At 55.4% G+C, this 10,840-nt stretch overlaps 1 protein-coding gene across 1 annotated transcript in view; it reads right to left on the bottom strand.

Annotated features, from left to right (window-relative positions):
• LOC116826411 (GRAM domain-containing protein 2A-like) overlaps positions 1–9,500 on the bottom strand; it is a 27,997-nt gene extending 18,497 nt beyond the window's left edge. The window contains exon 1 of the mRNA XM_075070661.1: positions 9,060–9,500. Coding sequence (XP_074926762.1) covers positions 9,060–9,112 — 53 coding nt within the window. The 5' untranslated portion in view covers positions 9,113–9,500. The remainder of the gene's footprint in view (positions 1–9,059) is intronic.
• Positions 9,501–10,840: the final 1,340 nt, after the last annotated feature.

The following is a 10,840-nucleotide window of genomic DNA, read 5'->3' as shown; positions in this document are numbered from 1 at the left end:
CAGAATGACCCGCCGAGGGGTCTGTTCGCTGTAATCCAACAATCTCTGTTTAGACCATGTTCGTCATTGAATAAACCTCTATTGTGGCTAAAGTCATGCTGAACTGCAAAGGGGGGGCAACCCTGTGTGCTTCCCCCAGGACCCCCGGGGCGGACTCGTTGTGGGAAGCGCACGGAGGGGCAGAGGATCTCGAATGCTCTCAAGAGAGACCCCAGGAAGGGAAGACGTTGAGCTTCTTGCCCTCACAAGTACAAGTCTGCTCCAAGGGAGAGGAGGCTCCCCAAAGTCCTGACTGGCTTAGTGGGGAGCAGTTCCAGAGCATCACCCGGGGACTCTGTGACAGAGAGACTCACAGCTTGTCATAAAAAAAGAACAGTCATTTCTAGCCCTTGTGGTTGCAGTGAAACACTGGAAAGGTAACCCCTAATGGCTCGAAAGCAAGTCAAAAACCTAGTTCTTTAAAAGTCAATTTTTAAGCCAGTCTCATGATTTTTGAACATCTGGACTTGGCAGTTCTGATTTACCTGCACAATATTTCCAAAGAATATTGTTGATTTTCCAGAATGATCAGACATTTTAAATCAACATTTTTTCATCACTTATCTATTTTCAAAATAAGATTTTTTTTTGAAGAGTTTTGGTGTTATTTTAGGGCAAGATTTTTTTTGTTTTGTTTTGTTTTGTTTTGTTTTGTTTTGTTTCCCCCAGAAACACAAATTTTATTTTGAAACTTAAAAAATATTTTAAAATGTCTCATTTCAAAACCTGGAACCGTAGGTAACATTGTCGATCAAAAATAATTAGGAAATATTTATTCTGTGGTTCTATTCTGAAAAACACCTATTTTGGGCAAAATGGGCCCCCAAAGGGAATTTTTCAATGAAAAATTCTTTAGTGGAAAAAATGTTGACCAAGACTCTCCCCCCTCCCACTCCCGAGACCCTCCACATGATAAAGCTTCATCCTGCGAGGTCTCAGCTCCTTCGCCTGGGCAGATTATTAACAGATCCTGAGATTCCAAGGCCAAAATGCACCACTGTGACTCTCTAGCCTGCCCTCCCCCATGACACGGGCCAGAGAACTGCCTCGACGTAGATCACTTAGAAAAATATCCAAGCTCGACTCAAAAACGGCCAGGGATGGAGAATGCACCAACACCTTTGGTCAATTGTGCCGGTGGTAAATTACCCTCATTGTCAAAAATTTACGCTTTCTTTCCAGTCTGAATTTGTCTAGCTTTAGTTTCCAGCCAATGACCCGTGTTAGCCCTTTCCCGTCTAGACTGAAGCCTCCATTATTAAATATGTGTTCCCCAGACTGTAAACAAGTCACCCCTTAACCTTCTCCTTGTTAAGCGCAATCGATTGCGCTCCTTGAGTCTGTCACCATAAAGCAGGTTTGCCAGTCCTTGCGATTAGAGAGGCAAGGTGGGTGAGGTAATAGCTTGTGTTGGTGAGAGAGCCAAGTTTTCAGCGTTACACAGAGCTCTTCTTCAGGGCTGGGAAACGTACTGGCCCAGCTAAATATGGATTGTTTAGCATAAAGAGTTAACACGTGTTTCAAGGGCCCACTCGAGGTGAAGTGGGCTATAAACACCCCTGTAGCCATAGGACGAAAAGGAGAGAGGGTTGTTGTAATAAGCCATATACTGGTCCAATAAAAGCTGTGACCTCCAATATCCTGCGGCTGACACAGCTAAGACAACACTGCCTGCAACAGTGGAAGATATTCGAATCCTTTGATCATTCCTGTGGCTCTTCTCTGAACCTGCTCCGATTGACCAACGTCCTTCGGTCAGCAGGGACAGCCCAGTCCTGCTGGACTGACAGCTCTGGACACCAGGGAGAGGGGTTTGGGAGGCAGGACTCCTGGGTTCTTTGCCACTGCCTCACTGCATTAGCTAATTTCACGTCCCTTTTCTGCCCCTTGGGTTTCTTCCTGATGGGGTTTCCCTCTCTGATACTTAACTCATTCCTGTCTCCAAAGAGCAGTTTGAGAGCCTTACAGATGGCAAAGGGCAGTGGAGCATTATTGATTCTATGGGAGCACTGTGTTTTCCCAGCAAAATGTGCACTCTCTGTCTGTGGTGGCTTTATCTTAGAAGATTAGGGTGGAAGGGACCTCAGAAGGTATCCAATCCAACCCCCTGCTCAAAGCAGGACCAATCCCCAGACAGATTTTTGCACCAGAGCCCTAATTGGCCCCCTCAAGGATTGAACTCACAACCCTGGGTTTAGCAGACCAATGCTCAAACCATTGAGCTGTCCCTCCCCCATGAAAAGAAAAAAATAATTGGAGATATACCTATCTCCTAGAACTGGAAGCTCATTGAGCCCAGCCTCCTGCCTTCACTAGCAGGACCAAGTACTGATTTTTGCCCCAGATCCCTAAATGACCCCCTCAAGGATTGAACTCACAACTCTAGGTTTATCAGGCTAATGCTTAAACCACTGAGCATTAGCCCTATGAGCAAGGGGACCATCACAAGCAAGAGCCACATCTGCATGTCCTCTCTAGTGCTGCAGTGCCCCTGAGAGAATGTGATGGCCGTGCTCTGCAGGAAGCACCCCTGGGGTGTAACAGGGCCAGGCACAGCCGTGCTGCTGGGAAACAGGGGGATTTCCCTTCGAAAATGTTGGTGGAAATGAAAATAAATGTCATTTTCTCTGGGACAGGGAAGCAGGGCAGATGAAGTCCAGTTTGGGATCCCAGCCCCTAGAGGATAATAGCGACCGAGACATCATGGCAGCATTTGGGGGTTTGCCTGCGAAAATAGCTCTTTCCTGGGGAAAGAGAACTCCTGTCACGCAGAGTCGAACCCCCAAGCGCTGGTCGAACCTCAGGTGTGGTGGGAAAGTCTGGACTGGCCCCAACACACCAAAGAAAGGCCTCACTGTTTCCCAACGCCTTGCCCCATAGCACTTGTGAGAGGGACTCCGGGGCCAAGGGGGCGGCATTTCCCGGGGGTGTCTCCAGCAGAGCAGGTGTCGCTTTCCCAGGGAGCTAGGGTTGTCAGTTTTGCTTGGACGTATTCCTGGAGGTGTCATCACACAACATCATCTTTAATTAAAGAATAAGCCTTCGTTCCTGGAGACTCCCGGACATCCTGGAGGGTTGGCAACCTACGGGGAGCTGGACAGTTCCTGTGGGGGCAGGGGAGCACAGGGCTTTCCCTGCAGAATCGTGCCAGCCTGCTAGCCTGACGCTGAGTCTGGCCCACTAGGCTGAGAGACAGCCTCATCCTAACCTGCCGTAGCCTTGTTTACACAAGAACGTGGGCTCTCTGGGGCTGTAGTGGTATAGTTAAAGCGATACAACACCCTCATGTGGACACACACCAGTACAAGAGAAGGGAAATCAGCTATCCCAGTAACAGAAACCTTTCTTCTGGTATTACTGTGTCCACACTATTGGCTACAGTGATAAAATTCACCCCCACAACCAAACCAGCAGGCCAGATTCTGCTCTCATTGACACAGGCATAAATTCAGAGTCATTCCACTGAAGTCAAGTGAAGTGACTCTGGATTCACACTGGTGTAACTGATTAGATGCCACTCACTGTATGGGCTCCCTGGGAGAAGGCAGCCGCAGAGCTGCGGTGAAGATTCTGCCTCCATCCGCCAGACTCTGGGAGTGAGCCATTTGGCTGTGCTGGTTACTGGCAGACCTGGCACAGGCAGAAGCTCCAGTAGAGTGAAAGAAGGAGGCACACACACCAAGCTCTCCAGTCTGCTAAGCATGGTTGGTGCACACTAGAAGGTGGTGTGTGGGGGCTGGGCGGGATTAGGAGCCTTTTCCAATTTCTCATGCACAAGTAGAAGCTGCATCTACCCCTGGCGGCAGGTGGAAGCGGCTGGGGAAAGACATTGGTCTGTGCCAGTTATTGTGTGCACCTCATGCACCGGACAAAGATGAGGATGACCAACGGTGCCAAGGCTGATTAGCGCCTTCAGAGCCCAAGGTATGCAGTCCTGCACCCACAGGAAGGGGGGCTAACCTGATTTGTGGAAATCAGTGTTACTGTCCGACAGACTGTAGCATAGGGCTGGTGGAGAAGGCACCAGGGCAGTGATGTTAAATCCTTCATGCAGGGGAAGCAGCAGTGGCTGGAATTCCAGCTGCACTGCTCTGTTCCACCCCAGAGATGGCCACATTCCAGTGTGGGGATAGTCATATATATGGTAGGAAAGCTGTGGCCATATAGAGCTTATTCAGAGCTGTTTCTATAGTCACCACAGCTAGATGTCACAGCAGGAACAATGACTGGCAAGCAGCTAAATATACCCCTTGTATTTTACACACGTCAAGTCAGCAATGACAGCTCATTTGCACTCAGAATGCTTTCGCTTTTGTAGCCTTTGCTGGGTAGGAGGTGAATTCAGGCCCATTCACTGTGCGTCACATCCCTGTCCTGACATCAGCGTCTATTTGGACTCCTGCCTTCCCTGGGGAGTTTCTATTTCTGGTGGTATGAGTGGGACGCACGGCGGATCTGGGCTTTGGGTTTTAAAATCATAGCTTGCTGAGAAGAGAGGAGAACAACCTGCACTGCTCCGGGCCTCGTGCTCACCTCCTGGCTTCCAGCAGAGCTCTGATGGGACCTGGGGGGCTGGTTTGGGCCCATGCTGGCCAGCCTGTACCATGGTTATTTAGCGTTGGGCCCAGCCAAGCAGAAGGTCCCACTGCGCCTGTTGCTGTACAGACGTAAGGAAGCAGACAAGCCCAGGTCCTCAGAGGTATTGAGATGCCCACTTCCTATTGGAATCAGTGGGAATTAGGTGCCTAAATAGCTCTGAGGTCCCAGCCCCAGGGGGCTTGCAATCTACACGGCAGACAGGCCACAGGAGGGTGAGGTCACCAGCAGGCAGACAGCGTTAAGCAGCAAAGCAGAAGCCCCAGCGGGCCTCTGGCAGGAGGGTGTTACTGGCAGTGCTGGAAGGGATTGCGGCAGCTCTTTGGGTTTTGCAGGGGAGGCTTTGCCATGCATGGGTAGGGGCGGGCAGGGAGACCCTGTGGGAGACTTGGGCAGGCGAGGCTGCCGTCCCCAGGAAAGCGCAGGCCAGATCCACGGCTGCCCAGCTCAGGGGTGATGAAGCAGCTGGTGCGTGAGGTGCTGCATCGCTCACAGGCTCCTTGTCCGTACACACAAAGCCCTCCCCAGCGTACCCCTGCCCTACAGATCCACCTATTGCCAACCCCCTCTCGTGCTTCCCCTGCGAGCGCACATGGGAACAGCTCCCACAAAGCCACCACCTTGTCCTGCACAGCCCTCCTCAAAACTCCCCTCCTTGGTAACGTGGAGGGGGAAGCTCAGCGTGAGGATAGCTACGCGGGGAGAGCTGGGATCTCTCTACTGACTGGCTAGGAATTATCCCCTTTCATTATTTATCACCCCATCTTCTGCGTCTCACCCTCACCTCTCTCATCCATCTCTGGCCTCTCGTTTTCTGGAGTGAGTTTTTTGGGGTAGGGGCTTCTAGCAACTAGCATGGAACTTGGAGGGAGGAGCACAGGCTGGAGGAAGGAGGAGTTTGCTGGAGACACCCTGGAGTCAGTCTGGGTGCACAGAGCTGGAATGTCTGCAGCAGCTCCAACTCCTCTGTACATGGTCCTCCTTAGAAAGAGCCCCTTTAGTTTTACAGACATGGAGTCTTTTCCTGGTATTACTCAGCCCATGGCCCATGAAACCCGACTGTCCTTTGTTATATTTTTACAGCATCCAGCACAATGGGGCTCCGCCTGGCTGTGGCTTTTAGATGTCACTGCAACATTCATGTTAAATAATGAAGAATAATGGTGCGCAATGCCGTGACACTGCAGGGTGAGAGAGCCACAGAGAGAGAATCTCTTCTTAACTGGGGTTCGGTGGATAGTCTTTGGTGCCAGGTTTTGGCTGGCTTCCACTGAACAATTCACTAACGCAGCCCACAGCTGGGAATTCAGGATGGATGAATATTACTGACCCCAGTTGATCTGTACGCACGTCACAAAGGAGGTCAGGATCATTATCCCCATTGTACAAGAGGGGAAACTGAGGCACAAAGAGACCAAATGCCCTCCTTAAAGCTACCCTGCAGGCCAGTGGCAGAGCTGAGAATAGAGCCCAGGGAGCACCCAGACCAGCCAGGGGCTGTCTAGCTCAGCACTCTGAGCCCAGCCTTTGGGCCTACTGCAGCCTGATGCTTTGTGGCTGCCTGATGCTGCTTTCTAGTGGCTGGGCCCTGCTATGCACAGCAGCCAGTTCTTCAGCTTGCACAGGGTGGGGAGTGTGTCTATGGATGTAGGTTCATCACCGTGGCAGGGTGGGAACCTGCCATGATGGTGGGGCTGGGAGGTGAAAGGACGGCGCAGGGCTGGGGCTGAGCCATGATACAGAATCCACCTGCCAGTCTCACGCCCAACAAAACGTCCGACTTCTCTCAACGTTCAAGGGAAAAGAAAAACAAGCCGCCTCCACGGGGTCATCCACGTTTGCTGCAAGGTTGTTTCTCTTTCCCCAGCCTTGAGCTTTTATGGTGGCTTGCGTCTTGCTCCTGAACTCTCCGGCCCCTCCGAGATAAAGATTTGCCCAGCAGGGGCAGGCGATTATCTGGAAAGGCTCCGGAAAATGCAGTTTCCTGCTGGGAGTGTGCTCAGGACAGGGCCCATCAGCGTGTTCTGGGGGCCTGGATACCTACCTGGGTAACTGCACCTGTGGATTAGGGGGAGCAGCTGAGAAACCCCTTCCCCCAGCGGAGGGGGGAAGAGCGTGTCTGACCCCAGGGTCGTTTAGTTGCCAAGCTTCTGCTGGGAGTTTTGCTGCTCACCAAGAGGATGCGCAGACCCAGATGCTGACAAAGTATCTGCCTTTGGCCATGGCACTGGTGGCCAGTTCCTTTCCTGGGGACGAGGAGCTGTGCTTGTCCTGGGGGATGCTGGCCACTGCCGAAGGCAGGGTGCCAGGCTAGATGTCCCCTGGCCTGAATCCTGAATCCGCCTGGCCTTTCTGAGGGTTACCTGGCAGCTGTTTCCTTGTCCGGGGGGACGCGGTCGAAAGGGGGAAGGCTCAGCAAGGGAGTCCTTACATGTAGCACTTTTCCTTGTGTGACCCCAAACTCTACAGTCTAGTGCCTAGAGCAAGGGAGTGGGGCCAGGACTCCTGGGATCTATTCCCAGCTCCGTCGCAGACTCAGTGGGTGACCCTGGGCAAGACACACCCCTTTCCGTGCCTCAGTTTCCCCAACTGGGATACAGGGAGATGATACTCCTGCCCCAGTGCAAATCGCACAGGGGACAGGGCTGTGTAAGTGCAGTGATTTTCCTTTGCACACACACCGTCCCTTCCAGCAGTGGGCCCCTGATACTTGTCAATGGCTGCAGCCCTACAGCGTGCCCAGGGGTGGAGATTTCGGTCTCCCTCCTTTACAGATGGGGAAACTGAGGGACAGGGTGGGGGCATCATCCTGGGAGCATGTGGCAGGGCTGGGAACAGGCCCAGGTCCCAGGTCTCACCCACAGCGATGCCCAGGACCGAGCAGGCATGATCCAGGCACAGACGACGTCTCTAGGACACCAGGGTCCCTACTCCAACTGGCTCGCTGATCTCCACGTGCCAGGTCAGGCCCTTTGATGCTGGCAAGCGCTGGACTTACAGCAATGCCCAGCCCAGGCTGCCCCGCTGCCAGAAGGGACTGACTGGCTGTGTCTGGTGCCCTCCCCTCCTGGCTCTGGCCACTGCACATGCTGCAGTCGGCTGGACATCCCTAGCATAATGGAGTGATGCCTGTGGCAAGGCGGGTGGGGAAGGCAGACGCTGCTAAAAGTCTGGGGAGGAGAGAGCTGTGCTGTGTGTGTTACAGCTTAGTAGCCTGGGCCCAAAATGCCTCTGCATCCCACGGCCCCGGCACACAGAGGGGGGCAGCGGCCAGGCACATGTGGGGGACGTGCATATCCCAGGGACACACCCAGTGCACAGCCCTGCCCCCCAGCACACTCCACACTCCACCTCTCAGACACCCCCTCCCACCGCCACTCCCACAAATCACAGCCCCACTCGCACTCTGCCTTCCCAAACCATGCACTCCCCTTTCTCTCTATACTCCCGCCGACACCCCCACTTGCTGCACAGCCAGGCAGCCACAGCCATGCCAGCTGACACTGGCCCCTGGATCAAATCTGCTGCAGGAATGTGCTGCAGCCCCTGAGAGCAAGACAAATTTTCCAGGCCACACACCCCTGCCCTGCCGCCCCAGGGGCTCCAACGTGCTTTACAGCCATTAGCAGATTGCATGGCACAGCGTTCCCAGGCAGGGGCCTGGCCTGGCGAGCACCCCCACAGGAGGAAACATGGGCATGGAGCATGTCAGAGATTTGCCCAAGGTTACCTAGGAAGTCTGTAGCCAAGACAGGAATTGAACCCGGACACACATCCAGAGGAATCCCCAGGGCACGGCCCCGAGTCTGGATTTGTTTAGCCTGGAGAGGACAGACTGGACCAAGATCTCTCTCCACACATGCGTGTGCAGGGGCGCTGAAACTACAGGTGACAGCATCTGAACACCTGCTTTTCATCAGACACAGGTTTGTTCAGTGGCGTCCAGCTCCCCCACTGCAAACGCTGTCCCAGTGCCCAGCCATACAGTGCTTAATTCACGCCAGGGCTGAGCCCGGCACCTCTGGTTGGCAGTTCAGAGCCTGGCACCTCTGGGTCTGACAGTTCAGAGCCCCAGCATCTCTGGTTGGCAGTTCAGAGCCTAGCTGCCGTGTGCCCGTACGCTAGCAGTGCCAGCATGTGGGTGTCTGGGCACACAGAGACACTGCAGCCCCCCTCCCAGAGCTGCTCCCCAGGGCCAGGGGGGTGGAGCAGGGGTGTCCCACGGGGCAGGCTGTCGGAAGGGCTGGGGCCAGCTTAGATAGGGTGACCAGACAGCAAGTGTGAAAAATCGGGAGGGGGGGTGGGGGGTAATAGGTGCCTATAAAAGAAAATGCCCCAAATATCAGGCCTGTCCCTGGTCGTCCTAGCCCTAGGGCCCCATGGAGAGCCCTCTCCTGAACGCCTGGAAGGAGAAATCCACTTACGGCTCTGCCGCCTCGCCCAGCGCAGTGTCCACTCCGCTGAGCCGGGGCTCCATCGGCCACGGTGTCCTGGTCCCCCGGCCACGCTCCTGCCTGTCCGTCGGCAACTCCGCCGCGCGCTCCCAGCCGCTGCTTTATCAGCTGGGCAGGCAGAGGAGAGTTCAAAGCTCAGACTCGGCGCCTGCTGGGACTGAGCCGGCCCGGGAGACGTGCCCCAGGAAGCCGGCGCTGATGTGGACACTGAGCGGCCCTGGCGCACCACGGGCTGCTCGCTCCTAGCCACAGCGACTCCGGACTCTACCTCGTGACGGTTTCCCCGGCGACTGGCCAGCAGGTGTTTTCCTCCTTCAAGGAAATCCAAGCGTGGCAAGGCTGCCTCTGCACCGCTGCCGGCTCTGAGCTCAGCTTTATATTCCTGCTTCCCCTCGCCCACAGCCGTGCACAAACACGCCATGGCACACGCCAGCACACGCCACAGCCAGCTGGCAGCTTATGCCCCACAAAAGCTTCCGCCACCCCTTCCATCCCAGACATTCCTGAACTGAGCTGTGACTGCCCTCAGTGCTGGGCTGAAGGCACAGCCACCTGGCACTGCACACGCGTCACTCTGGTGCACACCCAGAACCCCACAGCCATGCTGGGGCCAGAACCCAGCGTCCCTGTGCACAAAAGCAGGGATTGAAAGGAGAATGTCTGCTGGCAGAGTTGGGCCTATGACACACAGCTGAGCCACTCAGATTCCAGCCAGCAGGGGGCAGGAGCAGTGGCAGAGGGGTCTTGGGAATGGGAAAGAGCAAGGCAGGAGGGGGCAGGAATTGGGCTAGTACCTCACTGGGTGATCTCAGCTGAGTCACTGCCCTGCTCTGTGCCTCAGTTTCTCCTGTGGGGCTGATACTTTGCTCCCTCCTCAGGGCATGAGGCTTAGTGGATGTCTGGGAAGTGCTTTGAGATCCCCATCCGGGAGGTGCCAGGTTACTTGGGTTGTCCTCCCTTGTCCCGCTTCCTCCTGACTCCTCCATACGCTGTAACCACGGCAGCAGCACCCACGGTTACCCATGGTTACCACGTGCCTGGAGGGGTGTGGGGGGGCGGTTACCCCAGTGCTAGTGTTGTGATGCCCACGTGAGCGGCTGGGGAGCTGTGAAATCTCCTGTCCTTGAAGGGAAGGGCAGGTGGGGGCGGGGCAGAGCAGAGCGGAGCCAGGGCCCCTCACTCAGAGCCCCTCACCCCGAGTTCAGGGCCCCTTCCGTTCTACTTTCCCTGCCTAGTTGTTGCCCCCCATGCCTAGCCCACCAGGTCCCCTTCCCCCTCCTCCAGTGCCAGCCAGCACAGGCTGCTCCCCACTGCCTGGGGCACCCTCCCTCCTTCCCCAGCCGCAGGGACATAGCTGCCTGCGCCGTGCTTTCCAGACGCCAGCCATTGCCAGGAGATGCTGTGCCCGGCAACCCCCCGGGGCTCCCGGGAATGGGGCTGGCTGGGGGGAAGCTCAGGTACTATAGCCCTAGCTGCTCCCAGCAGGAGGGTCACCCCCAGTCCCAGCCTCTCCTCTCCCAGCAGGGGGCACTGTGAGGTATGGGGCAGGACCACTGGTTGTGGGGGACCCCCCCAGCTACCCTAGTCCCAGCAGGGGTGCTGTGAGGTGAGGCAGAAGCACTGACTGTAGGGGACCCCCCAGCTCCCCCAGTCCCAGCAGGGGTGCTGTGAGGTATGGGGCAGGAGTGCTGGCTGTGGGGGACCCCCATGTTCCCCCAGTCCCAGCAGGGGGCACTGTGAGGTGGGGCAGG

Source organism: Chelonoidis abingdonii, chromosome 11 (genome assembly GCF_003597395.2).
Source record: "Chelonoidis abingdonii isolate Lonesome George chromosome 11, CheloAbing_2.0, whole genome shotgun sequence".
Taxonomy (NCBI): domain Eukaryota; kingdom Metazoa; phylum Chordata; order Testudines; family Testudinidae; genus Chelonoidis; species Chelonoidis abingdonii.
The sequence above is the reverse complement of the archived record's forward strand: the minus strand, read 5'-3'. Positions and strand labels throughout refer to the sequence as shown.